The sequence below is a fragment of the Lotus japonicus genome, chromosome 1 (assembly GCF_012489685.1).
Source record: "Lotus japonicus ecotype B-129 chromosome 1, LjGifu_v1.2".
NCBI classification, from domain to species: domain Eukaryota; kingdom Viridiplantae; phylum Streptophyta; class Magnoliopsida; order Fabales; family Fabaceae; genus Lotus; species Lotus japonicus.
Genome location: NC_080041.1, coordinates 116,431,927 through 116,452,304, shown reverse-complemented (window position 1 = coordinate 116,452,304; position 20,378 = coordinate 116,431,927). Strand labels below are relative to the sequence as shown.

Genomic DNA, 20,378 nt, shown 5'->3' with positions numbered 1-20,378 from the left:
AATCGTGAAAGTGGTTAATGATTTGCTAGCCTGTCAATTACGTGACATTAAGGTCTTAAGCTCGAACAAGTTAGCTTGACCATGCCTCAAAGAACTTAGCATCTTTGTTGAAGTTCACCACTTGGTCGTCTTAACCGGTCAACTTGACGAACATTGATTATGTAGTCATTGATCGTGTAGCCGGTTGGTTAGAAGAATGAATGTATGCTTGGATCTTAATTGAAGTCCTGCACTTAGACGACACCTGTCAACTTGATCGAAATTAATCGTGTAGTCATTTGGACCGGCAAGAGTGATGGTGGGCTGACTAAAGCATATAAGTTTGCAAATTATCTCAAATGAGTCCACGGGTGGAATTTCTGGACACTTAGGCATAATGGGCAAGGTATCTATGTAAAGATGAAATGGGGGTTACCTGCTACGACAAAACTGGCCAGCGTTTTAGGGCCCCAGGGAATCCCATCAAACTCAAATTTTTTATGGGAAGTTACTTGGATTGGTACAATTAAGTATTAACAAGAGAAGATTTTGGTACCAGCAATAATAAAATTTGTCAACGGGGCTTCTCACGTTTTTGGGTTCTTTCCCCTGTTGAAACTTTAATGGTTTAGTGGACTCATTCAATTGTCTCAACCAGGGTGTTGAGTAGTGACCACCATTTTATAATGACAACCCTTCCATGCTTTTTCTACCTTTCAATTCAAAGTGCTTTCCGACCAATCATTCATCTCCCCCCTCTAAGGACACCCTGCTTTTATTTAAATCTCTCAATGAACTGGCAGCATCTTTGCTTCACTCTTAAGCTCCTTTTAAAGTGCCCTCCTTTTAATCTTTTTGCACTTGTTAATTAACTTTCAAGGCCTTGCTAGCGATCCAAAAATGGGAAGAAAGCCTTGTTGTGATAAGATTGGTTTGAAGAGAGGTCCATGGACTATGGAGGAAGATCACAAGCTTGTGAATTTTATACTCAACAATGGCATCCATTGCTGGAGAATGGTTCCCAAACTTGCAGGTAAATTCTAGAAGTTGTATTTACTATTTTCATTCTTTTTAGATTGTGAGTTTGCTTTGAAGTGGTATCTGAATTGTTGCATTTTGCATGGTGGTGAAGGTCTTTTAAGGTGTGGAAAGAGCTGCAGATTGAGATGGATTAATTATCTGAGGCCAGACCTCAAGAGAGGTGACTTTACAGAAATGGAAGAGGATCAAATTATACAACTACATTCATGTCTTGGTAACAGGTACAACTTGAGTTTCTGAATTGTCATTTGTCAAGAAATAATATCATAGGTGTTGAGAAAATTGAGTGAGTTTGAAGTCCCACATTTGATAAAAGTGAAAGTGTTGAAGAGTATATAAGAGATAAGACCCACAAATTCAATTCCTTAAAGTTTGGATAAATATATGATGTTTGTCTCTTTTTTCTTTCTTAGTCCAATGTGGTATGTGGACAGTATTTTTTTTATAAGATGCATGTTATTCCTTATTGGGTTTTCAAATTCGGGTTTGTACCCTTGATGGTTTTCTTATTGGATGCACAATGTATATGTTTTCTAACAAGATGATGCACATTTTCAGGTGGTCTAAGATTGCTGCACATTTTCCTGGGAGGACAGACAATGAAATCAAGAACCATTGGAACACAAGAATCAAGAAGAGGCTAAAGCTTCTTGGCGTGGACCCTCTGACCCACAAGCCAATCGAGCTGAAGAAACAGACTGATGAGGACAAAAACAAGACCAACTTAATCATACAGCCAGATATTTCCAAAGGGTCTGAACAAAATGTGGAGACTAAATTATTATTGGATGGTTATGGCAGCAAAGAAATGACAAAAACAGATGAGAAAAGAGAAGAAAACAAGGTGACATGGGATGATACCTCAGAACTTATGAACAATTTTGAAATGCTATGCTCACAATTGGACTTGGGATCATGGATAAGCCATGAAACCAACACTAGTGCTAATTCTTTCAGCAGTTCCTCTGCTTCTTTGGATGAAACTAGCCACCTTTCTATGAGTGAATCCACTTGCCTTCAGGAAAATTCCTTGCAACAATGGGTTGATAACATAGATTCCAATCTCTCATGGGATGGCTTCAATCCTTTTGACCAAGATTTTTTCTTCCTGGGAAATAGGGAATAAGCATAACCAGTAACCATCCCTTAAGAACTTCCCCAACTTTTACAGTCTCTAAAGCAATTAAATGTTACAAAATATCAATGTAGAGAATAGAACACTTTTATCATTGCGTTTTATTGTCTTTGGCTGCTTTTTAAGCTGAATGTGATGATGATTCCATATTGAGTGCAAATTGTGTTTTTATAATAGCCTATTACTTCAAGAAATTTCTTGGATTCAGCTCCTCAACTACAAAACCCCTCAGTCCCACAACATGTGGGGCTGAAGGTTACAGAATCCATAAGATAATCATGTTTAATTGTCTGCTATGTAACTATGGGTTTTATCAAAGTAGTCACATTTTTTTTCAAGTAATCATGTATAAACAAACTCCTTAAGGTAAAAACTTCTTCGTTTTTCTCTTACGTCCATAAGATAATCATGTTTAATTGTCTGTGTTGGTCTGAGTGAAAGAGGCTTCACTCTCTTAAGCATTTGGTCGTGAGTTGATCCCATGATTCATGTGTATGAAAAAACATGGTTGGGAAAAGTCTCCTCACTTTGATGCGTGACATAACTCGAAAGATTAGTCCTTACCTATTGGGTGATAGACACTTAGGAAAACTGAAAAAAAAAACTCCTTAAATGATTAAACATGTTAAGACAAATTGATTAGGGACCGATTTTATGTCTCCAAATGGTATTTCATGTCTTGTCTCAACCGATAAAATTATGAAATGTGAATATGTGAATATAACATTATAACTACACGTAGCTAATTTTTGATTGACATGATATAATTTTACTGATAAAACGGATAATGAGAACTCATTGAAAATAGAGGTTTTCCATCCATCGATTACTAATACAAGTTTTAGGCGTACATTGCATTGGTGACCTTGCTTTAGAAATCATTTCTTTAATCGACATTTGGATTTTAAATGATTGTGAAAGAGTCATGTTAAATACATAAAATTGTTGATGAGGGAACCACCGCACTTTTCCTTTGCGTACATGAACCTGGGCTGTATATGATCAAGTTTAAGCGAAGATACATGCATGGAACATGAGATCCACGAAACCACGACGGAATAGTGCCTTCACATACTGATTTTCAGAGTACCGATCCCATGGTTGCATAACTATGCATGAAAAAACTCTTCTCTTATAAATTAATAAGGTCAAACGGTTGGGGATAAAATTGTAGGAGACAAGTACTCGTATTGGAGACAAGATCAATGGAGAATAGCATCTCCAATTCTCTCAAGGAATTTTATTTTAGGCTAGGCTTTTCCTACTGCCCCCTCTAGCAACTCTCCTGGATCTTTCCAGACTTTTAAGCCCGCTCACAACCAAACCCAACAAGTAGTATTAGAGTTCACTTACCCAAAGGTGTATGATCTCGAAAAAATAAAGATCTAAATGAAAAAAAGGGATTAGTGAGAAGAAAAAAAAAAATCAGCTATTGGTGTCTCAAACTCAGGTTCACGTATAGAAAGAGCACAAGTCCACACAAGGAGATTAGATTTTCTACTCCTACTACTAGATTTCACACCCCTCATTTACGGATTTTTAAGTTCTGAATTATTTCAGAATTTTATATTCCGAAATTAATTCGGGATTTACATACCCGACAGTGCAAAATACAATTAACACAGTGGGAAAATACTTCAGATTTTTAAGTTCCGAAATATTTCGGAAATTAAGTTTCCGAAAGTATTTTAAATGGGGTGGCATTTTTAATGAGTGCGGTGTCAAATCCAATCCCTCCACGACAACGGTCTCTGAAGTTCCACTTGATTATATGTCTGGTAAAGTAAATTTAACTTAACTACTCCGGTCGGACTCAAAAGAGAGTCATAAAATTATAGGAAACAAATTACACCCTACTCACAGAGAGAAGATCAATGGTTTATTAATTAGAGAGTAGCATCCCAATTGTCTTAAGAAATTTTGGGCTACACTTTTCCTCCAGCACATTTGGCCACTCTCTTGGACCATCCCCACACATTTGGGCCTACTTGACAACCAAACTCAATAGTTGGGAATTATGAGATGAAATCTCACACATACAGAAGCATAAAAAAAACTAAATAAACATGTTACAAATTTAAGTTTGAACTAAATTGTAATTTACGATTTCAATAAAATATTTTGTTTTTTTTTTAACAAAAATATTTTGTTTTTTTTTTTTTCGTTACTTCGGAAAATTACAAGCAGAGAAGGGGGGGCTAAGGGATGCCTAACGCATCTCTCAGAAGAATCGAATCAAGATTACCCGGGGGTGATTCAAAAAAATTTCTACCAGGAACCAAGCAAGAGCCTCCATGATTGGCAAGAAAGTCCGTTGCTCCATTGCACTCTTGAGGAGACCGCTGAAGGTGAATATCCCAGCCACGGTTAATCATGTTCTTAATATCACCTAGCAGGGGCAGAAACTGAATAGCTTGCCCATCGTCGAGGGAACTGAGGAGCTCTGCGCAGTCGATTTTTGTTAATTAACTAGAACTTTTTACAAGAATAAAATCGCAAGTCTTAATGAAATTTAAGGAGAGAAACGCTTTAATAAAATCGCAAGTCTTAATTAAAGCGTTTCCTAAAATCCCTATGCTAAAGTGGTTTGAATACAATTCATCAAAAAAAAATTCCACTGCTAAAATTTTCTTTATCGTGCGCTAGGGTTTTAGGTGATTGGAAGTCGAGGTGAATCAATAGATGATGGGTTTTTCGTCGGAGCTTGTACATTGATGATTTTGCTGATAAGGAAAGAAGAAGAGAACGAAGAAGAGAATTCACTGGTTCGTTCCTGTTGGATTGAAGGTGTCAAAAGCATGGTTCGTTGCGACATGTTAACCTGATCTATATTTCAAATCAGGTACCTGTTCTTTTGGTTTCCTTTTCAGATTGTTCGAATTGATCAATGGTTTTGATATATTGGAAATTTGAGTGTATTTCAAAAGTTCATACATATTTTACATGTGTTTATCGTCCAGTTTAAATGCCACCATTCAGCCTAGATGGAGAAGTATGGAACCGTCACAACCCTGTAGGTGTGGGGTCGAGAAGTATGGAACCGTCACAACCCTATATCACCATCAGGAATTGCATGCACTAGATGCAGAAATGAAGAAGAAAATATGAAGTACTAGAGAACTTGTACCAAGCCAAGGATGAGAAAGCAAGAGGTTGAGAGATGAAAAAGCAAACTTGCACGCCTTGATCAAGCATTGATGGGGTGGAAGGAGTGAGTAAGTTACTCCTTGATGGTGGCGATGGTGGTCTGCCGCGACATCGGGGTCGCCGTGGGCAAGGCGAGCTTGTGAGGAGGAAAAATAATTGCCTTGTCGGTTTGATGGTAGTAGGTGAAGTGAGCGTTTTCTCGGAGGTGGAGAGGAGGAAGAAATAAGGAGAAAATGACGGTGGTGGAACTTGGAAGGGTGATGAGAATGAGATGAGGAAAGTAGAAGAAAGTGATGAGTGGGTGTAATGGTAACATTTCAAATTAATTAGACAGAAAGAGGGACATTGAGATTCGAGAACCATTTCTTTTGATCTTTTCCAAATAAATAAATTATTGATAATAACAATGAGTGGCATTATGACAATTGACAAGACTATACGTATTGGGAAGTGCACAAGAGAAAACCTATTCTAATAGGGTAGTAGTCCACATAATGCACAAAGTAGCACAGAGTAGGCTGCATAACAATTTTTATTTAAATATTCGGTCGGTTCGGGTACCGATGGTTTTTTTTACCACACCCGAAACCGACCGCTTGCATCCGTCCAAAGCCGCTGAAGAATTTCGAAAAAACCCGCCCGTTTTCTCTTTTTTGGCAGCGGGTTCTTCGGGTATGGGTCGAAACGGGTTGCGTGCTCAGCCCTAGTCGTGGAAGTGCATGCGCAGTAATGAAGCTCCAGTACGAGGATTCTCTAGAATAGCAGCATGCACGATGACCCTAATGGTGATCAATGCTCGAGGGCACACCGTCTCGTAGTAAGTGGGAGATAACTGTGCGAAAGATGTAGCAGCAAAAAGGAGGAATGTGAAGACCAAGTATCCACGATGGTAGTAGCTGGCCATTGATCTATAGCCTAAAGTACCTGCATTGCATTATATGCAAAAATTATGAACCATCGAAATCTACAACAAAATAGTGGTTTTGAAGAAAAAACTAAGGACCTCAGAGTATACATCAAAGGTGAACATATATACCTCAAAGCTTTAAGCTTTAACGCTAAATGTAGCTGCAGCACCCTTCCCTTCTTCGACCAAGCTTTAACGCAAGCCCCATTGCCCTCCCCTTCCTTTCTTTTCTCTGGAATGCGTAGTAAGATCTAAGATGAAAAGGAAGTTTTTTTTTTAAATTCGTTTTTGTTGGGTGAAGTTGAAGGGAATTCAAAGTGAAATTGATGGCATGGCTCTAATCTTCTCTGTCAATCCATTATTGACTCCATTCAATGCTCAAATTCCTTTTTTTTTGTTGCACTATTATGAGAATTTGCAGGATGTTATTTGGAGGATATATAGTTGAGGTCTAACACGAAAATATTCTCTTCAGTGCAACCTACAAAGTTCAAGAATGTGGCACATTGTTTCTATCTTCAAAATCATTCGAGTGCATTAATTGCATGATCGAGAATGCCACCAACCATTTTTTTAACTCTCTTTAATTTTAGAGGACTGATTATGTATGTATGTATATATATATATATATGACGATGATACGGCTTGCTCCAATGGAGTCTCTTCTATCGAGACCCACCTCCCATGTGGGCCCACTTAGCTGCACATAATTATCATTAAACTTGTGTGTGCTGCGTACGTTCGTGCAGCGTGTGTCTGACTTACGTGCATTCTCGTGTCTGTGAAGATTCATTTATTTGAGACATTTAAAGTATAGAATTATAAATAAAACAGATGAATGATATGATTTCTAGTACCCTAGTATATATATAAAAGAATCACTTATCATAAACTCCATGGATCATAGCCCAACCATCCTGCAATAAGGATGAAGTAAGTGTTAGAATTTGATTAGAATAAATTGAAAATATAATGAGTAAGGTAAAATATATTATGTAACTTAAATTAATAGTACCTATTCGGTTAGCTTTTTTTGCAATCACCACACATATCTCATTCACTGCCTGTGAGGGGCTTGATTTGTCATTCTAATCATAGAGTGGGCGAAGTTCCTATAGAAGTCCATTAAATTGAGGCTGTACTGAGCCACAAGTGAATTCGTAGAACCTCCACTGAATAGCTCCTGATCCAAATGTAGAAGCCATCTCCCCTGCCGCAAACTTGAGTAGTAGCTTGTGTCAAATGTCCCAAAGGATGGCTCCAAATGAAGGAGGTTGGAGTAACCTCCACCTATCGAGCAACCTCACCTCACAAACTCAGCAAAGTGGGGATCAATGTCTGTGTCATTGTAGGCGTGGTTCCTAAACGTGGTACGACGAGCAAAGCCAATGGTGTGGGCACATGAAAGCACCGCCATGTCTTTCTCATCTAGCCCTTGTCTCCTGAAGCTTTGGATAAGTGTAGGGAGATAAAAAAACTGGTGATGGAATATCTAAATTTGTCATAATACGGCTTGCTCCGGTGGAGTCTCTTCTACCCAAATCCACCTCTCATGTCGGCCCACCCAACTGTACATAATTATCATTAAGCTTGTGGGGGCATACACATATAAATTTGTAGTATTAAAAAATAATATATTACTTTTAAATTTTTAATATGTATGGTAATTATTGTCCACAAATATTTATACTTTAATATCACTTTATAGTTTTTTTCTCAAATATTTTTTTCTTTAAAGATTAATAAGCTTTTAATCCCCGTCAATTTGAAACATTTGATTTTATTCCCTACAAAATTTTCTTTATTTTAAATGTTGAAAAAACAAACAAAATTGTGTGGTTTTTGTTCCTCATAAAGTATTAGAGATGGACAAAAATCACAAGAATGTTATGGGGACTAAAACCGAATATTTTTTTCAATAGAGACTAAAAAGTAATTGTAAATATTATATGATGAAAAATCATTTAATCATTTCCTTTATTTCTTGTATAAGTAAATAAACTTTAGTAATTATCTTTTCGATATAAAAAAAATTGTATTAATGAATACAAATAAATAAATAATAAGTACTTACTCAGATACCCACCTAAAAATTGAAGGGTTCCATAATTTTTTCTTATTATCTTATTATAATTTGTAATCTAATTTTAAATATTCTAAATAATACACCGACTGGTTTTTTTTTTTATCATACTCTCTTTTTACTAGAATACTGAGGCAACACCTTAAAATATAACGATAACTTTTGTATTGGAAATTACGACTGGAAATGGTGTTGGATTTTATGCTTAAATGATTTCTTAAAAAAAGAAAAAGAATAGAAATCAGTGCGAAAAGATGAGTTACCAACCAAAATGAAAATATGAAGGGAATGAAATAAGAAATTGATATCACTACATATAGTAAAATAAAACTTTAGTATTGGGGCCATACTTATACTAGGTTGTTATTCGTATCCTAAATCCAAATTAAATTACATCAATACTTATATTTTATATATTTTATAATAATATTAATTAATAAATATAAAAATATTAATTTTAGTAATGTACTAATTTTATTATTTATCAATTAATAGGTTTTATTACGTAAACTATTTAGTTACTCATAAATTTAATTAAAAAATGAAATAATTTATAAATGGTGAAAATATTAAACTTACTCATAAAATTATTATCACGTGGACTACTACTTAGTTAACATTATTTCCATTATTTATATTATAATAATAATAAAGAAAATAATTATTCGCTAACTTTAAAATTCATTACTTACCGCAACTACTGAATCTCGTGTTGCAATAGCTAGAACGTCAACGCAGGAAACCACCGGTCCCCCACATGCTTGGTCCACCGCCCTCTTGATTGCGTCCACGACCTCAAACCATCTTACAAGTTCAGGTTTGGAAGAGCATTTTTCTCACTGTTGATTTTAGGTGTGGGGTGAAGAAGTATCCAACCGTCACAACCCTGTATCACCATAACAAAAATGACTATCAGACTGATCACTTAAATGATAATGTTCAAAGTTTGTAAAATTTTGGGCCAATTTATTTCTTCAAGCTATGAATTTTTTTTTAGAGGAATCGATGTTATGTTTAGTGGTGTTTGGATTCCTAGAATATATGTAGTGTTTTAAGTTTTTACTTTTTTTTGGGAATCTTAAGAATCCATAGTAGATACTTGTTATGTTTTATGTTAAGGGGGAGGGGAAGATCAAAGAGTATATAATAGAATTTTAAGTACCATGAGAAAATAAAGTTCACTCTTCTGCGCGCCTCTGTGTGCGACGTATGTTCGTGCAGCGTGCATGCGGCGTATGTGCATTCTCGTGTCTGTGAAGATTCATTTATTTGAGACATTTAAAGTAAATAGAATTATAAATAAAACAGTTGGGTGAAATGATTTCTAGTATGGTAGTGTATAGAATTATATATATTAGAACATAAAGTCTCATTTATTTAAATATAGATTTCTTATACATTTCCAGTCATTACTTTCATAGATCTATTGATGTTGCTTTCTCGAACTACCCATGTTCTAAGGAAAGGCTATAACAAAGTAAGACTTCTCATGGTTATTTTGTTTGATTCTCTCTCCAAGGAAGTCGATATTTTGGTTTCTATTTACAATCACAATTGGTTCATTTTCACTCAAGGGATGATTCCGAACCCTCTCTCCATGTGCCCGTCTTAGACTTCTCTTTAGGGTCGATCCAAATGGTCACTTCGAATCTAGTTCTACTCATCTCTATATTGGCTATTTGTTACACGATTGGATCATACGGTGGAACCCCAAATGCTTCCGCCATTTTTCCCATCTACCTAGCTAACATTTCATCGTTAGTGTTGATTGTTTGGACAAGGGGTTTGATCATTGTGCCAATATGTTGGGTTAGCATGTGAATCGTTTCATGGTTACTCTCATCCATCTCATCCATCTACTGTCTTGGAGAAATTGAGTGTCGTGATCATGATCGTACTTGAAGGCATGGTAAACACGCGCCACCGTGCTCATCCCCAAAAAGTCAAATTCAGTCACCGAATTTCCAATACTATCCCCACTCAATATCCATAATTCCCCACGCAACCATCACTAATAAATTCAAGGCTTAATTGCAACTTTGGTCCCCGACGTTTACCAATGCCACGATTTTGGTCCCCCACCTAATTTAATTACATGGATGGTCCCCGACGTTGCAGGCCGTGTGCAACGTTAGTCCTACCGTTTATTTCTTAATGGAGGAGGTTTACGTGGACGTCCAGTTAGAGAGAGAAAGGAGGTATGAGGAGAGAGGGAAGCACGAGAGTATCACGTGACCCTTATCTGAACCCATTGTACCCAAACCCCTGACCTCCCTAGAACGAAGAAGGTAACACGATTTAGATCCCTAGGGTTTCAGATTTGGGTATAATGAGTTCATATAAGGTTCACGTGAGTTCACGTGATACTCACGTGCTTCCCTCTCTCCTCAGATCTCCTTTTTCTCTCCAACTAGACGTCCACGTAAGCCTCCTCCATTAAGAAATAAACGGTAGGACTAACGTTGTACACGACCTACAACGTCGGGGACCATCCATGTATTTAAATTAGGTGGGGGACCAAAATCGTGGCATTGGTAAACGTCGGGGACCAAAGTTGTAATTAAGCCTAAATTCAATTCTCCCAAACAAACGAACACTCATTTCTCTCTCAACAACAATGGCGACGTTGATGCTGAAGAAAGCGTTGTCTAAGGTTCCTCCCTCACCGGCATCATCACCGCCGTGGAGGCTCGCTCTCCTCCGTGCCCACGCGTCGGAGACCCAAGCCCAGATGGTGGAACCCAAAGCCCGAGAAACAACCCGGATGAAGAAGTTCCAAATCTACCGATGGAACCCTGAGAATCCGACGAAGCCGGAGCTGAAGGAATACACCATCAACCTCAAGGATTGCGGCCCTATGGTCCTCGACGCTCTCATCAAGATCAAGAATGAGGTCGATCAGACCCTCACCTTCCGCCGTTCCTGCAGGGAAGGCATCTGTGGCTCATGCGCGATGAACATCGACGGTTGCAACGGGCTTGCTTGCCTGACGGAGATTCCGTCGGAGGCGAAGGAGACGACGGTGACGCCGCTGCCTCATATGTTTGTGATTAAGGATTTGGTGGTGGATATGACGAATTTCTATCAGCAGTATAAGAGTATTGAGCCGTGGTTGAAGAGGAAGAGTCCGCCGCCTGTTCCAGGGAAGGAGATTCTGCAGAGCAAGAAGGATCGGGAAAAGTTGGATGGGATGTATGAGTGTATTCTGTGCGCTTGTTGCAGTACTTCTTGCCCTAGTTATTGGTGGAACCCTGAATCTTATCTTGGTCCTGCTGCTTTGCTCCACGCTAATAGGTATCAATGTTTTCTTCTGTCTCTCTGATTTGGTGCTTTTCCTGTTTTCATCAATTTTATACTAGTGCAACATGTAATGGTGTTTATTGCATTCCATGTGTTTGTTGTATTGTTTAGCTGAGTTAAATTGCATTTGAAGATTGGGTGGAGAAAGGGTTATACTTATAGGTTGTGTCTGCCATGCTATGGATAATTGTTTGTTGATTTTCTCACATGATATTTTGGGGATGAGATGAGAATTTTTGTTGTTATTTATGTACATTGTTTGCTGGAAAGCTGTGTGTGTGCTGTGTTTAGGTTTGAACAATTAACTTGCACAGAGACCGTTTTTAATGTGGAGGAATTTGAGTTGCTGTTCTTGGTGCTGAAGTTTGTTTCTTTAGCCATTTATAAGATGAATCAAAATCTTGTGTCCCAAGGCTTTGTATCATTTCTTGGTCGCACCATTGAAATTTTACAATTTATTTTTTAAAAGTAATAGGTGAGACAAATGCAAACCTAAATGAGTACTTTTTAATTGACTTGAAAGTATTTTATTGGTGAGATTGAAAAGTTAGACATGGAAATAGATAGAGGATTTTCATCCTTATAAGGTGGCTCTTTTTCGCTCTCTAATTGTTTTTGTGTCAGGAAATGAGGGAGGCTGATGAAATAGGAATTTCAGTACCTTTTCCTTACTTTAAGGAATAACAGGATCTTCTCACTGGAGTTTAGCTCGTGTATTGTTCTTTCCTTTGATGAATTTTCTGCCAATGTCTTTTTGCCCCGAACTTTTTATTTTTAATGCTGTATGAATCTCAATAGGGTATTAATACACATTCATTTTAAGTGCCTTGTCTTGGTCGATTGGCACCATTGCTAATGTTCACTTAATTCTGTTAGTGCCTTTCATTGAATTTGCTCATTAATTGTTAGTAGAACATGTTGAGATACTTCTCCTTGAAATCCATGGCACATAGTCTGCTGCAGCTTGAATTTCAATTAATTCTTTCTTAACACCCTCAAAAAAAATTCTACAACACTAAACAAAGAAAGGAAAAACAGGTAGAATCTATTGGTAATTACCTGTTGGGTAATGTGGTTTCTTGTTCGAAGCTGAGATGTTGTCTATGATTGTATTTGCAGGTGGATAAGCGACAGTCGTGATGAGTACACAAAGGAGAGGCTGGAGGCCATTAACGATGAATTCAAGCTCTATCGCTGCCACAGCATATTGAACTGTGCCGATGCCTGCCCTAAGTTGTTGAACCCTGGGAAGCAAATCCAACAGATCAAGTCAGCTCAGCCAAAAGCTTGAAAATCTGCTGTGAGAAATGATGGTGTTTTCTTGTGAATTTTGGTTTTTCTTCAGAGGTGGGGATAATTTTGCTATATCTATCCATTTATATAATATACTAAATCTGAAGTGTGAATTACAATAGCTTCTCAACTATTAATCATAATTTTTCTTTCCCAAGATGAGCAAATTTGCTGTCAGTTTAAATATTCCATTCTGTTCTTTTCAAACTTCAAATATAGTAGTATTCTTTTAGTTTCACAGTGCCTTTTAGTTTCTCTCCTAACTCCTCTATAGCTATGCTTCTCTAATTCATTCCAATTGCTGATCTTACTAGGTTTTTACCCCCTCCCCACCCTCAGAAATACACAAAATTAATTTCTGTTACTACATGTACTGATGAAATATTTTGTTAACTTTTTATTCGGCCTCCAAATATTTCGCAGATTAATTATACTAGTTGAACTGAAAATGGTGAAACATAAATTGATTGATTAATTATTAGGATGATATCGTATTATACTAGTTATGAACTATATTAACTAGTAATTCTTTCAAATTGTGATTGTCTAAAAGAACGAAGTTCTATTTAAATTTTTTCTCGTGTAAAACATTTGTAGTATCTGTTTATTCCAAAAAAAAAAATAGCAATATATCCTCCTAAGTGAAAAGAATCCTGGATTACCCACTCCCTAATTAGCGATACCATTCCTTCCCAATCGTGTTAAATTCCAAGGCTTGTTGATCATCATTTGCTTGTTGGAATCGGAACCTATGTTTTCTGGTTATCAAATATCCGTGAGGGCGGCTTTTTTCATAATCTGCCATCATTATTTGTCAAATATGGCGGTTTTTTAGCACTCCGCCACGGTCCACCATCTGCCATTAACAACATTAGTTGGTAGAGACCTGCTCCGGGGTCGAGCCTTACTAAATGGGGCTGCCAATACCGCCGCTGCCTAGCCTAAGTTTCATTTCCTATATTTTTTTTTATTATGGTATGGTTAAAGGAATTGTTTTAACGTAGCAATGTATCATTAAATGACAGCATAAATGATGTAAAGGAACATCCTATATACCAACTCCCATGTTTATTATTTGCACAAGTGCAACGCTTCCTAGAGATATGACTAAATTAGTCTTTATATTATCCTCACATTTAAACTGGTTTTTGGAGTAAAGTTAAACCTAACCCAAGTTTAAAAGATTTATGATCCCAACACAGATCTAGCTGGTCTTGTAGATTAATCCAGCAATTTTAATTGTTCATGGATAATAATAGAAACTGTTAGGAGTATGGTAGTTGAGTACATGTTTGCTCATCCATTGCTGCTATCTATTGAAATCCTAACTTAATTACTTCAAAAAAGAGCCTTGGCCAAGATAAAAGAGCCCGCTTCATGTAATTGGTATGAGGGATCTTCAATTTAGATTAGAGTTATAAAATAACCAATATCAGAAGGTGCGCATTCACAGCTCACACAACTTTAGAATGACCATTACATCTAATTACGGCATACTTAAACTTATGAACATGTGGAAGAGACTTAAGGATTTACATATCAGATCAATATAATTTAAGCTCTCTTACTTCTCAGGAGCTTGAAGATTTGAGAACCTTATATAACACTGATGATAAAGCTTCTCATACCATCTAGCTAATCTTAATACCAAAAACAGATATCACCATCATTAGGATCATGAAGTTGTTTGCAGTAGCTTGGTTTGTGGTTTTCATGATTTCATTTGAACATGGGAGTAATGTGCAAGGTAGCACTCGCCCTTCAATTCTCAGGATTTCTCAGGGGGTCCAGTCATCTCAAATTCAATATGTGACTGTTACAGGTAATGCAGTGAAAATAATACAAGGTTGGCCATTTATGTAGCTTGTAAACCACATTCTTTCATGTTTTTCTGTTTGGAAACTGTTAATAACAGTTTAACCTGTCATTAAGATGAAAATTGCATTATCCAAAAAGCCTTACAAGGTAGACTAATGATGTTTCTACAGGATGCAACAATGACTGCGACACTGCATGTTGTGACTGTGACATCAGGAAACAGCCGCCACTTTGTGTTCTATGCTGTCAAGAAGATCCTTAAGAGGCACAACTATAGTTCGCAATGAGTAACAGGAAACCCCATTGTAACATGCTAAAGTTAGTTGAGGAAATTTTATTTTTCATTACATATTCAATTCATTTAAAACTTGCAAATTGAAGTTGTTGCCTTTTGTATTAATCGTAAGGCCATAATTGGCTATTAATTGACACTAGTATAAACAGACATTAAGACATACTTCAAAACAAAAAGTAGATGGAACTTTTATAGTGGATTAGAGTGAAAGTCTATTCGCTTTGCACTTAACCGAATCAAACACACAGCAATCGTTAACCGGAGATCAAACACAACAATCGTTAATCTTGTTAAGGTAATTTGCTCATAGTCAAGGGAGATGTAGCTAATGAACATTTAGTAGCATTATCTTCTTACATATCAGGTCCTTGTGCGGACAGACACATAGTGCAAACAAACACCGTGTTTGCTCTGTTTCAGTGTATAAGTATCATTACTGTATCATAAGAACATACATAGAATCATAAAAACAGGGCAATTTATATTCGAGTTGTATGACAAATTTCCAATTATAATATCAAAATTCAATATCACAATCATGATCAAATATTTCAAGTCAGGTCCCAGATGCCTTTCTTCACCCACCATCCATGCATTTCATCATCATCTTCCTACCAAAACCCGACAACTTATTTCCTAGTATAATTTGAGAAAACGCTTCTACAATAAATTTTACCTGTTATTTCAGGAAAAACCAGGCACTAGTGAAGGCTTGTTTACACTGCTTCAACTCATCGACAAGACTCTTCTCAAGCATAAAACACATTCTACAAAACTATGCATACCCAAGAATACTTGAATACTGCAGTGTGAAAGCTCTGGATATTACATCAACCACATGATTTCCGGGCGCACTCTAGTCTGAAAGCTAGTAGTACTTGGGATGATAACTTAAACAAGACAAGATCTTCAAAACTATGTACTTCTTGTTAGACCAAGAAATACAATTGGTGATGAAATCTGTACCCTAAGATCGGCGATATCCAGATCATGGCCACCTTCAACGAGGCCCCACCTGTCCACCTGAAAAAGCCAAAGAAGGTAGTCTTTATTTCTCTGATCATGTTTAGATCCATGTCCAGTGCTCTCAATATTTTAGCTCAAGCTTATAAAGGCGGGACAAGAAAGAAAAAAGCCAATGATCATGAATCATGATACAGATAATAATGTGATAGATGTAAATGTAAGTACCTGCAAATCTTCTTCAAGCCTAATAAGCTCAATTGCTTCCTCAATTTGCAATTTCCCACGCACCATTGCAATAGCAATAGTTAACGAGTGTGCTGATGCTGCAATAGCATCAATTGCTGCCAATTCGCAGTCATCTGTTTTCTTCAGAACATTCTCTACAGCCATTACGAGACCATCTTCCTGCTTTCCACCAAAAAAGCTGGAGTATACAACAGGCTTAAAGCCGAATTCTGACTCTAGCCAGCGTAGCAAAGGATCATATTTCTCCACTTGGCAATCTGCAAAGATAGAGCTTTCCTATTAAAATCTATACCCTTCCCTAAATCATGAGATATTTCTTGCCCCAAATAGCTCTGGTCAATAAAAAAATTGCCAGAAAAAAATCAACCTCGATGCTTGAAGGAACATCAAGATCTTCACGGTAAAAAATTTAACAGATAATATAGACCTAAACCTTGACACCAGTAAAAAAACCACTCAAACTCCTACATTATACTTGTCCTATAGAGAAATATCATTCGTGCAATGCAACTACAAGTCCACAGTAGGTAGATCATTCACATTAACTATAGTTTATGGTGAAATTAACCATAGAGAGCTCATTGCTATTTATCTTCCCTATATTGAATAACTGAAATATGGCAGGAGTTATAAAATTTAAATAATTGCCAGAGACAAACCCACACCCTAAAAACCATCTAAGATCACTTTTCTAAATGCGCTGTTTAGCAGTGACATGCAGTAAGATGTCATTCTATTAGCCAGTCTAAACTTGGTCTTCTAATTAAGTAGATTAAAAGAGCTTTAAGAAAATGCTTTACATGAGAAATTTTAACATGATGACTCTAACCTTCCAAGTTCCATACACTCAGTAGCATGTATTTTAATCAAGCAACCATAACTTGTATTAATCAAGATTTGACATATGTAAATACATCAAGCAATTAACTAATTACATACCATAGACATGGCTTGTCAGATCATTGTCATCCGGAGCACGACAAAATACTAAATCTTGATTAAATTTCTTCATCAATTGGTCAATAATTTTGGTCCTTGTGAGTGGAACTCTTTCCAAGGCAGTGCAAGCAAGTCTCATTAGAGGCATTGTGAAGGGTCTAATGCCATCTATTTGCTACAATAAATCAAACTTCATTATGGTACAACTGGCATCAAAGAAGAAGAAAAAGAACTGATTCTATTCAAGAAAAATTAATACAGCTACTGAGAGTTTCGAGAATGTCAGCTTCTCCTAGAATCCCATAACTATCACTCCCCTATTCTCTCCCCTGGATACCTCACAACGAGTCCCCCCCCCCCTTCCTTTTTGTACTCTACTAAGTTATAACCATTTACATTTTAGGTTAGTTAGCTACTATTACAACAACAACTTCTTTCAACCCATAACTATCACTCCCCTATTCCTATCGCATTACACAGTCCACTTTACATCATACCCCTAAGCATCCATAACAATGTTAACAGAATCTGTAGCTTCAAATGGAGACCATTTCAATATTCTGAATGAGGATTTGAGGGTAAATTATATTGAAGGGGAAGCATATATGAGCTATCACCCCCACACATTTGAGTTATTATAATCCAGTTTGTAGGAAAAATTTAGATTATGAAACTTAATTCATAGCTTTTGTGAAAGCTTAAGGAAACAATCATCTTTCTTTTGTAAGATGATGAGAGGCAGCAGGCCTTCAGTTCAGAATTGCGCAGAATTATAAAAAAAAAACTGCCATGATTCAGTGAAGTGAAATAGTGGAGTGCAAATTTACGAACGGTGGTTGTTGTTTAGCAACTAGTTAGGCCTGCTAATCATAGTACAAATAACAATACAGATAACAATGATCAATCAACACTTACAACCTCTAGAACAATCCTTTTCCCTTGTTACTAGTGTACAGACAGATCGGTCAGAAAAATGTCAAACTCCTAAGAGGGTTTCTCCAATTTAGACAAGTTTACCCCTCAAACAAATATGGCAACCAAAGACTTTTTAGTTTACAGTGTCTATTACCCACAAGTTGTAATTCCATGGGAGTGAATTTTCTCATGTTAAATTTTCGCATGACTATTTTTGTACATCTATCTCTGGAAAAACATATATTGTCCTATGAAACCTTGTGAGTGTCCATGAAATTGAAAAGAGAAAGTAGACCCAAAACTTCACATAATCATATCATACGAAAATCTCACACGAGAGAATCCATTCATGTCCTTTCATTAACAATTTGGATCCATAGTCCATGTCACCAGGGAAAAAGACTTAAAATCAACTAGAGGAACGCTATTGAGTAGCAAGACTCTCTTGATTATGGGCTATGTTTTTCAAAAGCTAATTTAACAACTTTGATTCTTAGATACTGAAAGTGTGCCTCCACCCCTTCTCCTCTTCATTTTTCTCTATATCACTATCTTCCTGTAACATTAGATCACCTATGACATCTTTCACTTCTCTCTATTCTCTTCCTAACACTCCTTCGCCGTCGATAAATATTTTTCCATTAGCTGCCTCGTAAATAAAGTGATGACGACGACCAATCATAAAGAATGAGTTCAATAGTATGTAATGTGAACTACTTGCTAGCATCCCTAAAACAGCTAAAGTAGTATAAGGGTCCATGAAATTTGCTATCAAGTTTTTCAATTTCTTAACATGATAAATAACATGTTCATCCCATAACATAGCAATATACAGTGATCACCTTTCTTAACTCTAATCATAACAACCAATGAGCAAAAACACTAGAAATCCATTAAAACAAGAAAATCACAGAGCAATAACACAAGCAGAACTGACCAAACCATACCTGATATTCCCATTCAGCAGCAATGGCCTTAGCAAGAGGAAGAGTGGGAAGCTTGAGTGGCCTCTTGGAAGGAGTCTTGAGGGTTCTGTAATCGAGCATCACCGTCCACCCATTGCCGTCATCAGCTCCTCTCGTCGTAACCTCCTTGTAGAACCGCTTCCCCACAATCGACCCAGTCATGAACGACATCGGCATCGTCACCGACGACGACTTCCACTTCGCCGCCGGACCCTTCACGTATATATTATCTCCCTCCGACGACGAGAACGTGAACGACGACGATGACTGCGTTGTTTCCTCGGCGGCGGCCTCGGAGGCGAAGCGCCGACCGATTCGGTGGACGGCGAGTGAGGACAGGAGATTAAGGTTCGTTGCTTTTAAGGATTTTCTGATTATTGAGTGAGCCATGTCTCTGCTTATGAAATGGTTTAGAAAGGTTTTAGCTTTCTGAGATTCAGAAGGAAGAGGATGATGAGAAAAAGAGAGAGAAATGGTGTTAGTGAGGCAATTTTAGAGGCCCACTAAATAAGATTCTTGGGCTTTTTTTTATTTATTTCTCTGCTTGTTATTAGTGTTTGTGGGCCTTTTTTTTATATACATCCGGTATCCGGTCACCCTTTGGGTGTCGCCAAATTCGGGATTTTGTCACAGTTAAGGCTCATCATCCCCCTAGAGTGTATTGTGTGGGAATTGAACTCGAAAGCTCTTCTCACATACTCAACCTGCGTTGCCAACTAAGCTACCTCTCTTGGGTTATGGGTTTTTTCTTATAAAAAATGGTTGTGTCAATCAAATTTGAATGTGGTTGACAAAAATAATCAAAAAATTTAATCCCAAATTTTTCTTGTTGTTTTCCGAAAAAAAAAATGAACTTAACTCTAACGTTATGTTTGGTAGAGAAGATAGTAGAGAAGAGAAGATATGAGTATAGAGAAAGAAGTGAGAAATATAATAGATTTATAGGTTGTTTTGTATGATAGAAAAGAGAGACTGAGGTGGAGGAAAGAAAAAAAAAAGTTATTTTTTATTAAAAATATCAAATTTACATGTTTTGTGGTCGTCTGTCTAAAGTTCTTGCCGACTTAACCCTCGGAAATGAAGAAATAACAAAAACAACAACAACAAAAATTGGCACATACCTCTTCAGTTACGGTTCATTTTCTCCCCAAATTGAAAAGACTTGATAAAGGTATGAGGTCATCCATTAAATCTATTCTTTCCTCTTGTTTCCAACAACCAAACGCACATACTTCCCTTCCCCCTAACTCTCTCTTTCCCATCTCTTTCTACCAAAATCTCCCTTGGGTGGATGGGGCTTACATATCCATTGGAACTTGCTCTCGAACAATGGTCTGCCTGTGGAGTGC

The 20,378-nt window shown here is 37.1% G+C and overlaps 3 protein-coding genes across 3 annotated transcripts; 2 read left to right on the top strand and 1 right to left on the bottom strand.

Moving 5' to 3' along the window:
* The first annotated feature begins 630 nt into the window (after positions 1–630).
* Positions 631–2,371, top strand: LOC130729637 (myb-related protein 315-like). The gene is made up of 3 exons (XM_057581448.1): positions 631–1,012; positions 1,112–1,241; positions 1,579–2,371. The coding sequence occupies exons 1-3, from the start codon at positions 880–882 to the stop codon at positions 2,144–2,146; spliced, it is 831 nt and encodes a 276-aa protein (XP_057437431.1). The 5' UTR covers positions 631–879; the 3' UTR covers positions 2,147–2,371.
* An 8,517-nt stretch (positions 2,372–10,888) lies between these two features.
* LOC130729636 (succinate dehydrogenase [ubiquinone] iron-sulfur subunit 2, mitochondrial-like) lies at positions 10,889–13,123 on the top strand. The gene is made up of 2 exons (XM_057581447.1): positions 10,889–11,586; positions 12,712–13,123. Exons 1-2 carry the CDS (start codon positions 10,910–10,912, stop codon positions 12,881–12,883), a joined length of 849 nt encoding a protein of 282 aa, XP_057437430.1. The 5' UTR covers positions 10,889–10,909; the 3' UTR covers positions 12,884–13,123.
* A 2,299-nt stretch (positions 13,124–15,422) lies between these two features.
* On the bottom strand, positions 15,423–19,510 carry LOC130729635 (uncharacterized). The gene is made up of 4 exons (XM_057581446.1): positions 19,012–19,510; positions 17,150–17,324; positions 16,190–16,467; positions 15,423–16,021 (listed from the first exon to the last, which is right to left on the bottom strand). The coding sequence occupies exons 1-4, from the start codon at positions 19,417–19,419 to the stop codon at positions 15,914–15,916; spliced, it is 969 nt and encodes a 322-aa protein (XP_057437429.1). The 5' UTR covers positions 19,420–19,510; the 3' UTR covers positions 15,423–15,913.
* Between the last annotated feature and the right edge of the window lie 868 nt (positions 19,511–20,378).

Excerpts from the sequence above, each read along its gene's own strand:
- LOC130729637 (XM_057581448.1), top strand. The coding sequence starts at position 880 with ATGGGAAGAAAGCCTTGTTGTGATAAGATTGGTTTGAAGAGAGGTCCA. Across the intron at positions 1,013-1,111 it reads AATGGTTCCCAAACTTGCAG|GTCTTTTAAGGTGTGGAAAG; the intron begins GTAAATTCTAGA and ends ATGGTGGTGAAG. Across the intron at positions 1,242-1,578 it reads CATTCATGTCTTGGTAACAG|GTGGTCTAAGATTGCTGCAC; the intron begins GTACAACTTGAG and ends GCACATTTTCAG.
- LOC130729636 (XM_057581447.1), top strand. The coding sequence starts at position 10,910 with ATGGCGACGTTGATGCTGAAGAAAGCGTTGTCTAAGGTTCCTCCCTCA. Across the intron at positions 11,587-12,711 it reads GCTTTGCTCCACGCTAATAG|GTGGATAAGCGACAGTCGTG; the intron begins GTATCAATGTTT and ends TTGTATTTGCAG.
- LOC130729635 (XM_057581446.1), bottom strand. The coding sequence starts at position 19,419 with ATGGCTCACTCAATAATCAGAAAATCCTTAAAAGCAACGAACCTTAAT. Across the intron at positions 17,325-19,011 it reads CTGCTGAATGGGAATATCAG|CAAATAGATGGCATTAGACC; the intron begins GTATGGTTTGGT and ends GATTTATTGTAG. Across the intron at positions 16,022-16,189 it reads GGCTTGAAGAAGATTTGCAG|GTGGACAGGTGGGGCCTCGT; the intron begins GTACTTACATTT and ends TGGCTTTTTCAG.